At 47.9% G+C, this 17,663-nt stretch overlaps 1 protein-coding gene across 2 annotated transcripts in view; it reads left to right on the top strand.

Annotated features, from left to right (window-relative positions):
- The window catches only part of CPPED1 (calcineurin like phosphoesterase domain containing 1), a 97,486-nt gene that overhangs the window by 14,187 nt on the left and 65,636 nt on the right, over positions 1-17,663 (top strand). For both annotated transcript variants that reach the window (XM_029949005.1, XM_029949004.1), the window contains exon 2: positions 2,524-2,742. In XM_029949005.1, the coding sequence (XP_029804865.1) occupies positions 2,524-2,742 (219 nt within the window). The remainder of the gene's footprint in view (positions 1-2,523; positions 2,743-17,663) is intronic.

Below are 17,663 nucleotides of genomic sequence, written 5' to 3'. Positions count from 1 at the left end.
CCTTTGTAGCCAATTTTCATTGTACAGTACAGTATTGTTAGCTGAGGGCAGGAAGCTGCACAGTAAGGCTACAAAACTTATAGAACTAGAACTTTGTACCCTTTGACCATCACCTCCTCCATTTCCCCTAACCCTCAGCCCCTGGCATCCGCCGTTCTGCTTTCTGCTTCTATCAGTTTGACTATATGAGAACCCACATATGAGTGAGATCAGATGATATTTGTCTTTCTTTGGCTGACTTATATCACTTAGCACAGTGCCCTCTGGGTCCATCCATATTACTTCAAATGGCAGGATTTCCTTCCTTTTTTTTTTTTTTTTTAAGACTGAATCATAGCACACTGTACCTGTAGACCACATTTCATTTATCCGTCCCTCCATTGACGTACATTTAGATTGTTTCCGTATCTTGGTGTCGCCTAAACCCCGAAGGGCACATCCCGTCACCACGTTCTGCTTAGAATGACGTCACACTAGAGGGTTCACATCCCGTAGGAGTGCTGGATGTCCGTCCTTTGGAATGTGACGCATGCCCCCGGGCTTCATGCAGCCCTTGTTCAGGTGGACTTCCGGATGGTTGTGATTTGCTCGAGCAGCTAACAGTCTGCTCACCCCAGGAACCGGTGGGGTGACTTGCATACACGGTTTGTTCTATAAATATGTGAGCAGGTAGCTGGCACGCTTGCGTTTTTAGTTCTGAGACAGGAGTTGAGAAGGAAGGGAGGCCTAAAGCCAGAGGTCCACTCTGAGATGACAGTGAGCCAGGCGAGGTGTCAGGAGGGTGGCTCTTCGCCCCTGAGATCTCAGCTTAGATGATGCACGTCAGAGAGAGGCCTGCCCTGCGTGCCCAGTTGAAATCAGCCCTTGCTTTTCACTTGACCTTCCTAGTCTGGCTCCCTTCTCTGTACATTTCTTTGTTGGCTGTCTTTCTTTCTTTTCTTTAAAAAAATTTTTTTAATGTTTTATTTATTTTTTTTATACAGAGAGAGATAGCATGAGAGAGGGAGGGACTGAGAGAGAGGGAGACACAGAATTAGAAGCAGGCTCCAGGCTCTGAGCTGTCAGCACAGAGCTCGACGTGGGGCTTGAACCCATGACCTGAGCTGAAGTCAGAGGCTTAACCGACTGAGCCACCCAGGTGCTCCTGTTCACCGTCTTTCTCCCCCATGAGGACTGAGCCCCAGGAGGGCAGGGGCCTCGTCTGTCTGGGTCCAGCTGCCTCTTGTCAGCACCACATATGGGGCCTGGCAAGCAGTTGGCTCTCAGTGAATACTTATTGAATAAATGAACGAACTGAACCCACAGATGTGAACTGACTCTAAGGAGCTTTTTGGAAACTGTGACATCTTCATGACTTCCAAAGGAAATGCCACTTAGTTAACAGGCAAAATACACTCATTTGTTACAAAGAAGAACACAGTCTCGAGAGGGTGGGGTCATGTGGCCCTGCCACGGATCGCTAGTGGCCCTCGGACAAGCTGTGGCACATCTCTGGGCCGTGGCCTCCTCAGAGGATGAACACGGGCTGTGCACTGGGAGGTCTTCAAACTGGTCTGTGCTCGGATCCAGCTCAGGCCGAGAGCCCTGGGTTTCAATGCTGGTCTGCTGTATAAGGTTTGGTTTGAAGAAAGGATGCTGTCACCAGGGGGAAAAACGTTGGACACCCACAGGGCCCCCGTGCCCACTAGTGGCCCTCTGCCTCTACAGAAGCAGGTGCTGCCTGCAGTTCTGTGGGCTGCTAATTGTGGGGACCCGTGGCCCGCCAAGCCCGGGACCAGCAGGACCAGGAGGAAGGGCACGCCTCATCCTCTCGGTTCAGGTGACGCAGTGCCCTTTCCAAGAACACAGAGGATCCCCTCTTCCTCCCTCCCCCACTTCTCCACCCCCTCCCCCCAGCCTCACACCTCGCTGAAGCCCACGGCTTGTTGTTGCCTTTGAAATGTTAGCATCGATTGTTTTTTTCTTCTACTCGTTGATGAACTCGAGATTTCATTTCTGGCCCTGTGTTTCCTACCAGAAACCAGGTTTTATAACTAAAATTCTGTCATATCCCCCGAAACAGTGCCAACGGTGCCATCGAGCCTGGCAGAAAGGATTTTGCAAGCCCTTCACCTCATAATTTAAATATAATACTCTGGCAGCTTTCAGTTTCTGGTATTTTTAATTCTAATTAGAAAACGATTATTGAACGTTAGTATCCTCTGTACAGCATGCTGTTTGCCGCTGAGCCCCATTTTGGCCGGCGGGTTTTAAACAAACAGCTTGGCTGGGTGGCCGGTGCGGCCCGCGGGGTTTTTCCCGGCCTTCGGGATTCACCAGGTCCCAGGCATAATTAGTATAAATCAAAATCCTCTAGACTATGACAGGAAAATGGTATGTTTGAACAGCAGCTTATTAAAATGACCTACTTAATTTAAGAAAAATATTGTATCCACTTGCATGATAGCCTGGATGATTTCCCTGACAGATTTCATAATATTTCTTCCCTCTTCCTTCTCCTCCCCCCCACTTTGTTTTTTTAAGAAAAGGAAAGGGAATGGAAAGGCCCGTTCTACTTCATCCAAGGTGCAGACCCACAGTTCGGGCTCGTGAAGGCCTGGTCCACCGGGAACTGTGACAGCGGCGGTGACGAGTGGGGGCAGGAGATCCGTCTGACCGAGCAAGCGGTGGAGGCCATCAACAAGTTGAAGCCCAAACCTAGATTCTTTGTTCTCTGCGGAGACCTCGTCCACGCCATGCCAGGTAGGACTTGCTCAGGGGCTGGGACCACCCCCCGCACCTCCCGTCATCACTGCGTTTGGGCTGAAGAACAGATTGCTCTCACAGAGACATCCGGACTTGGTAGCGGCTCACTCCTTCCCTCCGTGGCTGTTGGAAGGAGTATCCTTGAACATCAGAAAACGTACGCTCATTTTATATTTAGAATTTGGGAGATTAATCACAGTAATTAGGCACAGCTACTGTTCTGATGTTCTGAGCTTACTATGAAAAATGGAACAGATTCCCATGTGTCACCTTTCTGTCCAGGGGACAGACTTGAACTGCTTCCAGATACCGTATCCATGACTGTGTTCTTTTCTTATTCCCCCTCTTCTTACGTTTTAATCTCTCCTGTATTTAGTGCTTTTTCATTTGCAAGTGAGAGAAATTATTATTACTATTTTATTTTATTATATTTTTTATTAAATTTTTTATGTTTTTATTTATTTTTGAGAGAGAGAAAAAGAGAGAGCAGGAGTGGGGGAGGGGCAGAGAGAGAGAGGGAGACAGAATCCAAAGCATGTTCCAGGCTCCAAGCTGTCAGGAGCTTGACCCCACAAACTGTGAGATCGAGACCTGAGACGAAGTGGATGCTTAACCAACTGACCCACCCAGGTTCCCCTATTGTTTTTTTTAAATTACAGATTTGTGTTCCTTTATGGGACTGTAAAGTCCAGGGGCCTCTCTGGGCTTCAGGTATGGCTAGATCCAGAAGCTCCGAGGTTGTGATCAGGATTTGGTCTCTTGCTCAGCCCTGCTTTCCTCTGGGTTGATTTCATTTTTAGGCAGGCTGTCTCTGGGCAGTGGCTCTTGGAGCTCCCATCAGAAACCACGACAGAAGCAAGTACCTCATTCTTGGTGGTCCAGTCAGAGTCCCAGAGCCACACGCATCCTTCATCCTGCGCTCCTGGCCCCTTGAAGCCAGGTGTGAGCTCATTTCCCCTGTAGCACATGTGGTCTGAAGAGCAGGATGGGTCCCCTCAAGAACAGTGAGCTAGAATGTAAAAACACCAGATGCCTTCTAGAACTCTCTTGCAGTTTTGGTTCTTGCTCTGATACCTTGCCCAGTGAGCAAGAACAAGCAGGTGGAACTGCCACCTGCCCATCACACAGGTAGAGTGGACTCCTGTGGCCACTCTTAGTGGTCTCTGCTCCTGGAGCAGCAGCGGCTTGAAGGCCATTGCAGAAAGCACTGCTGTGGCCGCACATGTTTGCTTTCGCCAGCATCATCTTGTAAACCAGGGCTCTGGGTCCTGCCGTGATTTCCGGTGCCTTTACAAGCTGAGGCACTCTGCAGTAGGCCGGGGTGCGTTCATTGTTCAAGGGTCACTTGTCTGGCAGCCTGCCTTTCCAGAACAACCCCCAAATGAAGGTGTGAGAACGGAAAAAGGGCTGCCCAGAATCACCCTCCCCGAAGGCCAGTGAGTGCAAGGAGCAGGAGCCCTCAGAACTTCCTGCGTTCTCTCTTTGCATGTATTTCATGCTGAGTCATGAATGTGGACGTGCCCATGGCATTGGGTTCTGCCGGATGGACCCCAGGGTGCTCACCCCCAGAGAATCAGCCCGTCCTGCTGTTGGGCTTCCGCAGAGGCGGCAAGGTGGGAGAGAAAGGATATAAGGCAGTGGATAGAGACCTGGACTAGGGCTGGTGCATGCCCCACACCTGCCGTTGATGTTCTGGGCCAACTTGGACAGACCCTTACCTTCTCGGGGCCGCCATTTCTGAGCCCATTGGTGCAGTAAGCATTCAAAACCTTGACCTTGTGGGGCTGCACTGTGTGGGGCAGGTGCAGGTGGCGGACATCTCAGCAGCTTGGGGCAGACGCACATTCACACTCGGCCACCCTAGGTGACCGTAGGATGCCCCGGTTTGTTTGTTTCTTTCTTATTTTTTTCCAATATTTATTTATTCTTGATGCAGAGAGAGAGAGAGAGAGTGTGCCAGCAGGGGAGGGTCAGAGAGAGGGGGAGACACATAATCTGAAGGAGGCTCCAGGCTCTGAGCTGTCAGTGCAGAGACTGATGTGGGGCTCGAACACACTAACCATGAGATCATGACCTGAGCTGAAGTTAGACGCTTAACTGACTGAGCCACCCAGGTGCGCCTGGATGCCCCAGTTTCTAAAGGAGTTAGAAATCATAGTAGGACTCAGAGTGTTGGTCGACAGGGTAAAACCAGGGTAATATGCCAGCTGGCCTGATTAATGCTGCTTCCCGAAGGTCTGACTTGCTGTTAGCTGGGGGCTTTGGAGTCATTTGGCCCATTGTGCACCGTAAGTTCAGCTAGATCTCTCACTCTGGACCGTCCAGTGAGCAAACTTCTGCTTTTACTGGACACTTGAAGGTCAGATTCCAATTCTACCATTTTTATGTCCAGAGGTTTCTTTGAAAATAGAAATGTTATAGGACTCACTAGAATTATATAACATGTTTTTGTAGATGTTTGCCGACTCGTTCTGAATTACGTTAACGCATTCAGTCATCTTTCAGAATGAGATTTAAACTAAAAGCTCTCCGTGCAATTTCACTGCTGCTTCTATAAAATGTACTGAGCATAGTAAATTAAAAGATAGGGTTTTTATGCTCAACTTTTCCCGTTGGTCAGAAGGCATTGTAAATGCGAACTGGCAATCTTTTAAAGACATATTTTATATTCATTGTGACCCGAGCGGAATTTGTAACTGTTCTCAAGGGTTGGACTATTTTGGGCGGTTGTAACTGAGCCAGTGGAAAGACTGTTACCATTTTGAATATTGTGGTCTGAGATTAAACAGAATGTTTTGAAGCTAGTTACCATTTTTTAATATGCAATTAGTGGCTTCCTCCTCATTTAGCTCATAGGCAGGGGCAGACACTAGAAAAGTAATTATTTGCTTTGACTGCTTAGCACATTGTTAATTATCAGATGCATATATTAATAGGCAAATAAAATCAGAAAGCATACTTTTAATTCTACCATAAATAATATCTTGGGCCAAGTAGTTTTAAGTCCAAACTGGAGAAAAATAACTTTATGAATAATGCTCTTTCTAATGAAAGTCATAAGGCACTTTCCATTATAAATATTCATTATGGGGCACCTGGGTGGCTCAGTTGGTTGAGCATCCGACTTCGGCTCAGGTCATGATCTTGCAGTTCATGGGTTTGAGCCCTCTGTCGGGCTCTGTGCTGACAGCTCAGAGCCTGGAGCCTGCCTCGGATTCTGTGTCACCCTCTCTCTCTGCCCCTCCTCTGCTCACGCTCTGTCTCCCTCTGTCTCTCAAAAATGAATAAATGTTAAAAACCTTTTTAAGAAATAAATATTCATCGTAATATTTGTTCACCTACAAGTTCTTGGCGTGCGGACGCAGTGCGCCAGTTACGGGGCTGCATGCCGCGGATAGAGGGGTTGGAGATGAGGGGGCGGCCCTGCCGTGCAGCGCAGAGTCTGATAAAGCAAGCACGAACGCAGGGACGGTTCCAGAGCCTGCAGGGAAAGCCTAAGAAATGCAGGACCAAGTCCAGTTAGTTTTGGAACACATGTTTTCATTCTGCAGATGTCTTTCTGGGCACCTGGGTATTTTCTTATTTTACGAAGCTTCTCTGTGGGATAAACCACATTATCAATAGCAAATGGAGGTTTGTGCAGATATTGAGACCACTAATTCTCAGTCCTTCCCTCTGAAGCCCAGGGTTACTTTGTTCAGTCGCCCTGGCGTGGAGGCTCCAGCCCCCTGACACTGAAGCTTGGTCGCGCCGGCAGTCATGTGAGGCATTGACAGATGGGAATGCGGTGATGCCATTAGACGACAAGGGGTCCTTTCAGCCTGTTTGTCACGAGTGTGTGTGTCTGGCCTGTTGATTAAAAGTTGCCACAACCAAACAAAACAGATAGTGTGGAACAATTCTTCCCTGGATATAAAGGCTCCTTGGAGAGTTCTTTGCGTATGGACCTCTGCTTTGGGCAGCTGTTATAGGATTCCAAGTGCGTGAACGGTTCGGCCTCTGGAAGTCCTGTTACGTAAAGCGAACCAAGCCTGCGTCAGCCTTAGTCCAGCACGAGGTGCGTGAGTTTCCCATGGCAGCTGTAACAAGCTCCTGCAAGCTTCGTGGCTTGGAACGACAGAGATTGTTTCCCCTGTGGTCCTGGAGGTCGGAGGTCCAGAGTCGGTCTGCAGGGCTGCGGCCTTGAACGGGTTCCAGCACCTAGATGCTGCTCGCCGTTCTTGGGGCCTGGTTGCTTCCTCCTGTCTTCAAAGCCAGCAGCATGGCGTCTTCTCTCTTCTCTGACCTTTGATTCATCCTCTTCTTTTTTTCCTTAATGTGAGAGTGAGAAAGAGAGAGTGAGCAGGGGAGGGCAGAGAGAGAGAGAATCTCAAGCAAACTCCATGCTCAGGACAGAGCCCACCATGGGGCTCAATCTGACTACCCTCTGATCATGACCTGAGCTGAAATCAAGAGTCAGACGCTCAACTGACTGAGCTGCCCAAGGGCCCCTCATGTTCTCTCCTTAAACCCACCCTCCTCCTCCTTTCTTATAAACGCCTTGTGGTTATTAGCCTACTCCGATAACGCAGGATAACCTCTCCATCTCAAGGTCTTTATCACATCTGCGAATTCCCCCTTTACCGTGCAAGATAGCATACTCATTCACAGGTTCCTGGGATTGGCATGTGGACGTCTTTGGGGGCAATCATTCAGCCTACCACCGATGACATGGGATGCAGTTCAGGGGATGTGCCAGGGACAGCGCTGCTAGCTCGCATACGCCCTGCCATCATGAAAAGAGGGCGTATTGTTATTTCCATTTGAACTGGTGGTCGAAACTGCCTCAGAGTAGTTACGGACTTTTCCTGGGGTCACTCAGCTTATACGTGGTAGAGTCAGGAACTAACTCCGGTCCAGCGGTGTTCAAACCTCATGCCCTTCACAGTGCACCACCCAGGATAGTAGCCAAGAGCTTATTTGAAATGTAGAATTTCTGCCCCATCCAGATCTGATGAGACACAGTCGGCATTTTTAATAAGATCCCCAGGTCTTAGTACTTACGGCCAATCAAGTTTGAGAAGCACCTGCTGGAGACAAATGCACCAGGCTTTGTGTTTTTTGCATTAGATACAAATGTCGTGTGTACACTTAGGTTTTGTGGGCTTTTCCTTCAATGGTGAAAGATAAGGGTGCCTAACCAGGGGACTGTCGCTCCTGTAGGCTGCCCAGGCTCAGCCGTCACGGAGAGATGTTTTCAGTTTGTGGGTTTTGTTTTGCTCTCTAACAACAGTTTGAACAACTACAACAAACCAGAACTTGTCCAGAATATCCAGGAAAATAATCACCCATATATGCTTTAAAAGGACCTTTATGTGGAATGGTCGTGAGAGCTAGGATGGGTTCTTTGACTTGGGTCACGTCCCTGTGTATAATCCCTTATCTGCCATCCCGAAGTCCAGAAAGCTCTGAAAACTAAGAGTTTTTCTCAAGTTTGAAAACGAACTCAATTGGCAGCACAATTGACCTGAACTGACATGAGGATATTTATAGTCTTTCTTTATCCTACTTAGTGGGAATATTCATGTGTTTTGCCAGCAAAATATCGCCATGCTCCATTATGGGGTGCCGCCCGAGGTCCAGCTCAGGAGGTTTTTTAATGTGTGCCCCACGCCCAGTATTGCTGTTTTTAAAGTTTGAAAAACTCCAGCCTTCAAAGCAGATCTGGCCCCTCGGGTTTGGGATAAGAACATACGGATCTGCAATATTGATAATTTTGGACTTAAGGATAAAGAAGAAGCCTTTCATCATTAGAAACCCAAGGCTTTTTCCATCCCTCCAATTTAAATTTCTCCCGAGGTCACTTCTGCACACCCACTGCACCGTGGCTGCATTTTAGTTTCAAAGTTAAAATGATTCCAGGTATCTCCTATTTGAATTTTGGGCACTGTTTTGGTTGGGACCAAAGAGACTGAGCACGAAAATGGAACTGCGTTCAGAAATGACTCTGACAAATTGAAGGAGAGGATGTGTGCAGCGAGGTGATGTTTGCTATAGATAAGCAGAGACTAATCCACTTAGGGGGAAAGTCTTAACTTCAAGGCAGAAAAGGGCTGGGCGTCCGCAGTTACGGCTGTAAAGGGCCGGAAAGCAAAGGAATGCGCGTGGAGCGGTGGTGAGGAATGCGAAGATGTTGTGGGAATGTAAAGTAGAATTACTGGTAGACAGGATTGTGGCTTTCTGAAAAGCCCCAAGTGAAACCTGAAAAAGGACTTTTCATCCAGTTTGGTAGCCCTTTGCCTTGAATGAGATGTGACCAGGTAGGCCAAGGTCCAGACAGGAGTCCCTGGGGCCAGATGACCCTCAAGACATCTTCCCCACTTGGAGATTCGTAGTTCTGTGATGAACAGATACAATCGGGAAAGGAAGCCACCGGGCAAAGATGGATCCTTTGGTGGCCGGGCTTCGGGCAGAGGGCAAGCCGGGTGTCCCTCCTTTGTTCACGTAATCCGGGAGGGTTGGTATGCATTTTCCCCCAGCTGGACAGGCACCAAACCCATGAACGTAATTCTGGTGCCAGGCAGACTATGATAAGCAGGGCCTCCGAGGCCTTGAGAAACAAAGCCAGGATTAAGGCTCCGGCCAGGCGGAGAGGCTTTATCGCATCCCTGCAACCTCTGCCCACACTCCTCCTCCACACTTCCTCCTGACTTCCGACAGGGCAGTGGGGGCTGAGCCTGTGTTTTCACCCCGCCCCCAGCGCTGTTGAGCGCAGCAAAGGTGGTCCCTGAGTGCAGAGCAGAGGAATCACTCTGCGTTTTCCATGATGCTCAGCAAGCGGCCCGTACGTGAGAGCCACCGGGACAAATTTCTGAATTAAATGAAAAATCAGTTCATTTACTTACCAGCTCTCTCCCTGAGTGCTCACTTTGCACAGGCAGTGTTCTCGGTGCTTGTGTGGCCCCAGCGAGTAAAACAGACAGGTCCTTGCTTGACCTAGATATAAGGGGCATGGCCACATGGAAAGGTGATGTTCTTTTTCTCTTGTCATTCTGATCTTTTGTCGTATTCAAACTTGGGTTGATGTGTCTTATTTCACGAGACTATTAAATGATATAACCGATATGTGAGCGTGATCGCTTTGTAAAGATTTAGCATCTGTGTCTAGAATAAACTGTGTAACCTCACCCAAGTCCCTCCCTTGGGGTCACCGTATATAAGCAACCTTGTCTTATACATGTCATTATTCCCTGCACGGCGTTCTGTGACTTCCTTTTTCCCCTTTCGTCTACCCGGAAAATCCATTTATGTTGCTACATGGTGGTTTATGTCAGGTGGTTAGTAAGGGCATGGCCTTCCATGGATGAGATCTCGTAACTGGTTAATCCGCTCCCCTGCTGGGAACTCGGAGTGATGATCCCCACCTCTTGGAGCTGATCTGCACGGCGCTGTCGTCGGACATTCCGGTACACCTGCAGGTCACTTTTCCTTCAGCTTGAAGTCAGATGGACCGGCCGGGTTTGAGATCTGCTGTGGCATTTGTATGGTGTCAACACCAGCCAGCTGGCTGCGTGCTTCCCCGAAGGACATCTCTCAGGGACTGACCCACACATCCACACGATCTCTTCGGTGCCACCAGCACCTCAGTCCCTGTCTGCACTGCTCCCCCCGCCGTCGACACTCAAAACCCTCTTGTCCCCGTCAGAGTAGGATTTGTTGCTACTGTTTTTTTTTTTTTCAAAGCTCAGTTAACGTCTGTTCTTTTCCTCACCTGTGTGATTAGCCCTGAGTTTTTCATTTTAAGGGCCTACTCCAGGCTCCAGGAAATGCCCAGGTTTGAAGACACTTTGCCATTCTGTTTAACAGCCAGCAACATAAAAGGGGTTACAGGAGTGCAGGGCAGTGCGATGCCTGGGTTCGGATGGCCCCAGACCCTGGAGTGGGCGGGGCTGGGAGCCTCCGTCCTCCGGGCAGGTTGTGCGTGGGGTACGCCCCGCAGTGGTAACCCGGAGCAATCAGCCAGCCCCGTGGCTCCTTAGATCTTTCACATCCATTATGAGCCCGTTAAAGCATCTAGGCAATCAGCGACAATACCTTCCTTCTGCCAAGGCTGATTGAAAGTGGTTTGAACTAATTTACCTAATATTACTAATTAGGGAGCTTGCAGCATTACTTGAAAAGTTGTTTCTGATTAGGTGTGTGATCAGCAGCAGCCTTGCTGGCAGCGTGACTGTCCCCTCCCCCAGGCGCCCTGTGCATGCCACATGCCTCAGGCTGTGTCAACTCTTTGTCCCCAGTCAGGGCATCGCTTTGTGCCTTGGGCCCTTCTGGCAGGTTGGCAGACGGCCTCTGGACCACCGCTCAGAATAATGTGTTGAAGTGCATAAAATAAAATGCATAGGATTTCAAAGGAAACCAATCACATTGAAATACGCTTCTCAAAATACTTTTAAATTGTTTGATGGCGTAAAACGCATACTTGGTTGTTGATCTATTATGCACAGAGGCTAACAGCAGGCCTACCGATTACCATAATGTCGAGGTGGTGCTGGGCCTGCACGGTGCTCCAGGGTGTGTGCAGCAGCTGCCGTGGGGTATGAAGAATCCTCGTGGCTTCTGTTGGGAACAGTCCCAGGAGCCTGGTAAGACCTCTGTGATATTCTGCTTAACTTAATAGTAGGAGGACATGCTAAACATCAGAGGTCAGTGAAATGCAGCTTCTGTTCCCGTTGAGGTTCCCCGAGGACCCCAGATCCCCGAGGACCCCAGATGCAGAGCCCTTATCCGTGTGCACATATGGGCACACTGTTGTTTCCCGGCTGGGACTCTATCTGCCTGGTCAACTTGTGGATGTTAGAATCAACCAAAGTATAATTAAAGGCTAAGAGGCTTTTTAATTATGGCTACGAAAATGTGGATGTGTGATTATTCAGTGAAAAGGCATGACTAGAGCCGAGTAAGAGGACTGAGTTTACAATTGCCTTTTGATTAAGGGAGGGAAAAAAAAAGTCTATATTCTTTCTCTCTGGTTTCCAGTGTTTGGATCAAAAGCTTAAAATTGAGAAAGCCTTGTCGCATTGGTTTATTGGTCCCATGAAGCATTTGGGACGGCTTAAAATGAACAGAAGCAGACAAGGAAAAAAAACAGAAGTAAGAAACCACCAAACAGGACCAAAGAAAATATAAGTTCATGTTCTAAGTCAAGGGTAGAGAGAAGGGGAGGCAGAAACCAATAGGCTGATCTTAAGGGCCATTGTGGTTGATAAGGTGGTGGTTTAGCCACAGGGAATAAAGACCATTGTCAAAGAAACAAAATCAAACCCATACCTAAGAGGGACACCTCTTTTTCCAGAAGGTCTTAGATTTAAAAGAAAGATTTTATGAGAATTGCTTTCTGGGGCACTAAGTAACGTGATGTCCGGCAGGGTCACTGCTAGAGTCCAGTTTATTAAACTGGGTGTTAAGTCCATTAATGGGCCTCATCCAGCCAGTGAGCCCCATAAAAGTGGCGAAGTCCAGTGTATCTGCATTGATGCTTTGGGGAGCGGAGTGGGGAGAAGGTCTGTAGCTTTCGTCCGATCCCTCAAGGGATTCATGACTCAAAAGAAGGTTAAGGAACCAAGGAGCTGACCGCTCCTGCTTTCAGCTTCTGTCTGAGGACACTTTCCCTGGAGAGAAAGTGAACATAGAGGCCATTTGGCCGAGAACCTGTGGGGGTCTTCTCTGGAGCCCACTGCAGGGGACTTTCCAAGGACAGTGGATGGATGCCTCAGAAGCTTGTAGAATGCCCTGGCGAATGGGTATTATCTTATAGAACCGTGTCTTCCTAGCTTGCACCTAGCTGACTGAAATATTCATACCTCTCCTCTCATTGTTTTTCTGCTCTAAATACTCATTTCCCCAAATTGGGGCATTTCACCTCTTTGATGGGCCTATTTTCTGCAACTAAATGAAATACTAAAACGGAGCATGATCCCAAAGGGGTTCAATTACCAGGTAATTGGCCAAGTGATTAGAATGTGAAATGACAAAAATAACAAGAGGCTGGAAACGCAGCGAATTTACATGCCTGAACTGCCTAGGGCGCCTGTTTTGTATCCCTCAGAATTTTAGAGACTTACCTGCCTGTTTGGAATTCTAGATTGTTCCCTCTAGTTCCTGCATAGTTTATTGGAAAACTGTGGTGAGTTCTTTTGAATATATATTATTTGGGTTGTATAAAAAATTTACTATCCCATCCTTCCTTTATGTATTATTTGGGTGAAATACTGCTGTCATAATCCATAAATATTCTTGTGAAGAAATTTTATATTGATCTGTAAGGTAGCAGCTCTAGAAATTTCACTTGGATAATAGACTTGAATCTTTCCTTCATCTTTTTTTTTCTCCCTCGAAAACACATTGAAGCACCTTCCAGACCTCACCCAAAGCCTCCTGTTATGTCGAACACTTTATTAATTGTACCCTAAGTCGGCTCATCGTACAGATTCAGCAATGAGATGCAGTAGACATGTGGGAGCAGCCAGTGTAATAAACTGTAGCTGTTAGATGCAAAATTAAATGAATTTTGTCTAATAACATGTATAATTTAAAAAGCGGTAGAACCTGATTAAGCATGATCTGTTGGCGGTGTGGCTCCAAATCACTCCGTGAGTAATGCTTAGGCTTGCAAAGTTTTAGATCAATGAATTTACATACCTCAATTCATTAGGAAAAGATAATGGAAAAGATTCGAGATGGGATTATGGCTCTATAAATTCTCCAGCACTACGTGAAACTAAATGTTTTTAATTGGAAGGAATAAATCTTTTTTGGGAGTTTCCCCTCAAGGCTGCTCGTGCTGCGCCGTCCCCGGTCCGCGTGCATCCCTGAGCAGCGACCTCCTGCTCCGCTGGTCTGCTCTGGCCTTGACCGTCGGCAGTCCAAGTCGGGTCACTTGATTGTAATTCATTGACCGTCGGGAGTCTGCTTCTCTGCCCCGTCCAGCTTAGCGACAGATAGGCCTAGTGCCTGTGTAGCCTCTGGAGGCGTCCAGGCGGGGAGCAGGAGGCAGCACAGTGGAATAGCCCGGTGGCCTTCGTGAGTGCCGGAGGCTGTGAGGGAAGGCGTGTCCATGACCCTGGAAGCCCGCCGTGCTCATGGTTTCGACAGTCACATCAGATCCAAAAGGTATCCGGAAAAATAGCCCGCGTCTCTGCCACCCCTGATGTGCTTTTCCTCCGAGGATACCGCGTTTGTTCTTCATGAAAAAACGAGAGAACAGCGGCAAGGTATGTACACAGCACACCTAGCGTTTTGCAAAAATCAAAATGGGAGCAAAGAAGACCCAGCATTTATTTCTGTTGTTTTCTGTTGTCTTCCGTGTCCACGTGTACAGATGCCCGTTGCTGTTTTCAGGGCATGAGATACCAGAGCGCGTGTCATCTGTCCCCAATGGTGGGCGTTTGGCTGTGTCCTGTGTTCTGCCACGACCAGCACCGTAGGGCCCCCGCGTGAACCCGCCCCTCTGTGTACACGTGCAGCTATTAAGACTATGGCTGTGAAGTCCACTTGCTTAAATTACTGCCTGGACCCCTTGTTTACCAGCCGGATAAACTTGGGCAAATTACCTCCGTCTGTGGCTGGGTTTCCTGGTCTGTAAAAGGCAGATGATAATGGTACTTCACAGGCTTCTCATTAAACTTTAAAAAGTGCTTAGAATGCGGTCTGGAATTTAATACCGCTGTACCATAATCACAATTATTCCTGCTGTTGGGGTTTCTTTTAAACGAGAGCTTGTTACTGAGATATAATTCCCATATCGTATAATTCACCCATTTGAAGTATACAGTTCAGTGGTTTCGTCTGTATTCATGGAGTTGTGCATCCGTCACCACCATCCACTTCGGAACATTTTCATCCATCCCAAAGGGAGCTTTGTGCTCGTCAGCAGTCATTTCCTATTTCCCTCCATCCCATCCTCACCCCCAGCCCTCCTCCACCACTGGCATTCTTTGAAGCTCCGTGGATTTGCCAGCTCAGGACGCTTTGTATGAGCAGAGTCCTGCAACACGCAGTCCTTCGTGACTGGCGTCTGTCACTGAGCACCACGTTTTCAGGGTTTGTCCACACTGCAGCACATGTCAGTGCTGGCTTCCTTCTTGTGTCTGAATAATATTGCATCATGTGGGTAGACCACGTTCTGTTTATCTACGTTGTGTTGTTAGCTTGTGAGATAAATTCTCAGTAGAGTGTTGACTTACGGAAAGAGCCTGGATGTCATCAGGCTGCCTGTGATGAATGACAAAGATGTGGGATAGAGACCCAATGGAATATTACTCGGCAATGAAACAGAATGAAATCTTGCCATTTGCAACAATGTGGATGGAAATGGAGGCTATTAAGCTAAGCAAAACAAGTCAGAGAAACATAGGATTTCACTCATGTGGAATTTAACAAAACAGATGAACATAGAGGAAGGGAAGCAAAAATAAGATAACAACAGAGAGGGAGACAAACCATAAGAGAGTCTTAAATACAGAGAACAAACAGGGTTGCTGGAGAGGTGTTGGGTGGGGGATGGGCTAAATGGGCAAGGGGCACGTGTTGGGCGGAGCACTGGGTGTCGTAAGTGGTGAATCACTAAATTTTATTCCTGAAATCATTATTATACTCAACTGTACGTTAGCTAACTTGGATTTAAATTAAAAAGTATATATTAGGGCACATGAGTGGCTCAGTCGGTTGAGTGTCCTACTTTGGCTCAGGTCATGATCTTATGGTTCACACGTTCGAGCCCCGGGTCAGACTCTGCTGATCGCTCAGAGCCTGGAGCCTGCTCAGATTCTGTTTCTCCCTCTCCCACTGCCCCTCCCCTGCTTGTGCATGCACTCTGTGTCTCTCAAAAATAAATCAGCATTAAATATATATACATAATGTATTTCAAAAAAGAAGTAGATTATTGAATCAAATGGTGATACTAAGTGAGCCTATGTCCTAATACGTGGTACAACTAGTACATTTTAGTATTTTTATCCTATTACTAAACAGTGATGCTAGTGACCCACAAAATCAAATTTGCTGTCTTCTGTGTAGGAACCTCACTCCCACTCCCCCCAAAAAAGTACACATAAATGAGAGGGTGGTTTTTTTTTCCAATTATTTTTTATGTTTTTTATTTATTTTTGAGAGACAGAAAGTGCTAGAGCAGGGGAGGGTCAGAGAGAGAGGGAGACACAGAATCTGGAGCAGGCTCCAGACCCTGAGCTGTCAGCACAGAACCCGATGCAGGGCTCAAACCCATGAACCAGGAGATCATGACCTGAGCCGAAGCCGGATGCTTAACAGACTGAACCACCCAGGCGCACTGGAGAGAGTGTTTTTAATGTGGAAACGGAAATCCAGGGCACGAAACAAGAAGGGAGGGGTGGAGAGTGCCACTCTCTCTGCCTCAGGTAAACCCCAGTTTGCTCTCTTGAACCGTTGAGAATCTGTCTCTTTATTATAAGACTCTTAACTCTTCATTCTTCACAGTTTTTGTGAAGGATAGTTTGTCTGATAAGGTTGGAAACTAAATAGGTTCATGGAGTTGATGTGTAGCCTTCTTCCTTCCTTCTTTCCTCCCTCTCTCCCTCTCCCCCTTCCTTCCTTCCTTTCAGGTAATCACTTCAAAAGCAGTATTTCCTGGTTCGTTCCTTATGATTAGGTAAACACTGGGAAGAGCATGTTACTGTAAATAGTAGGACTCAGGGTAGTGGAGAGCCACCAGGGCCACTGTGTTGTTATGAAGTCAGAGTATTCTTCTCCCTTTCTCCAGACGAGCAAACGGTCAGGTGTGACGGCTCCCCCAGGGCCACCCAGCTGGTCATGGGACGCTGTGGCTGAGCCCAGCCCCACGAGTCAGAGCGCAGGCGCCTTTGCCTGGACCCTCGCAGGGCACAGACGTCGCAGAGAGAATGGGACGATGGGCCGAGGCTGCGTGAGAACTAGGGGAAAAGGCTGAAGGCGGGTGGGGGACAAGTGTTCCTGACTTGAATTTGACAACAGCCACCCCTGTGTGCTCTTTTGGGTCTAACCCTACAAATACAAAACGGTCTATCTCTATGTGCATTTAAGGACGAGGCCACGCAGGGCTGTGCAGGTGGAAACAGTGCCGTTTATGTGCAATTTAGGCCATCCTGCCAGCCCCGGGCCATATCAGCATTATGAGGTTGAGGTTAATAGGATGATATTGTCATGGGAGTTGCTTTTCTTTGTTTAATAGACCCGGGCAGCGGTGCTCAAAGCTGTCACATTTTAAAATTTCACTTATCGGTAAATTAAAAATGGTCCCCAGAGTCCAGAACCCAGGGATCTCCAAACCCTTGACACATGCCACGGGAGCTTTGCAGCAATTCTGAATGGAAGACAGCTGTCTCTCTTTTTTAATCGTGACTTATTTTTTAGTGGGGGTGGGGGCGGGGACATAGGATCCGAAGCAGGCTTTGCACTGACCTCAGAGACCCCACGCGGGGCTCTAAGGGACGTCATCTTTCTTATTCCTGGTGACCAGGCCTGCTGACAGCTGCGCCAGGGTCCCCAGCCGCAGAAAAAATTGACCATATGATCCTAGCAGCCCCTAGACTCACCAGTGGTGACTGTCACCATCTTCTTCAGACTCAAAACCACCGTGTTAAACTCTGTTCATTCTGAGACATGTAAAGACTTTTCTGCCTGTGAAAGGCAGACTTAATCAATTATTTAGAAAAGACAGAACCAGATGCTTGCAGTGGATGTATAGTCTTGACCTCCCTGTACCTTTGAACTTCATTCACTTTCCCTCCGCAAGGAGGCAGAAACTACCTACTGTGGTTGGTTGAAGCCTGATGCCCTGATGCTCTTTCTGGCTTTCCTTGCCGCTGGGACTCAGGCGCGTGGCCTGGTTTCAACCACTCAGACCCACCTGAAGCGGGTTTTGGATC

The sequence above is a fragment of the Suricata suricatta genome, chromosome 8 (assembly GCF_006229205.1).
Source record: "Suricata suricatta isolate VVHF042 chromosome 8, meerkat_22Aug2017_6uvM2_HiC, whole genome shotgun sequence".
Classification (NCBI taxonomy): Eukaryota; Metazoa; Chordata; class Mammalia; order Carnivora; family Herpestidae; genus Suricata; species Suricata suricatta.
Note: the sequence above shows the minus strand (reverse complement) of the source record. Positions and strands in the feature narration are given on the sequence as shown.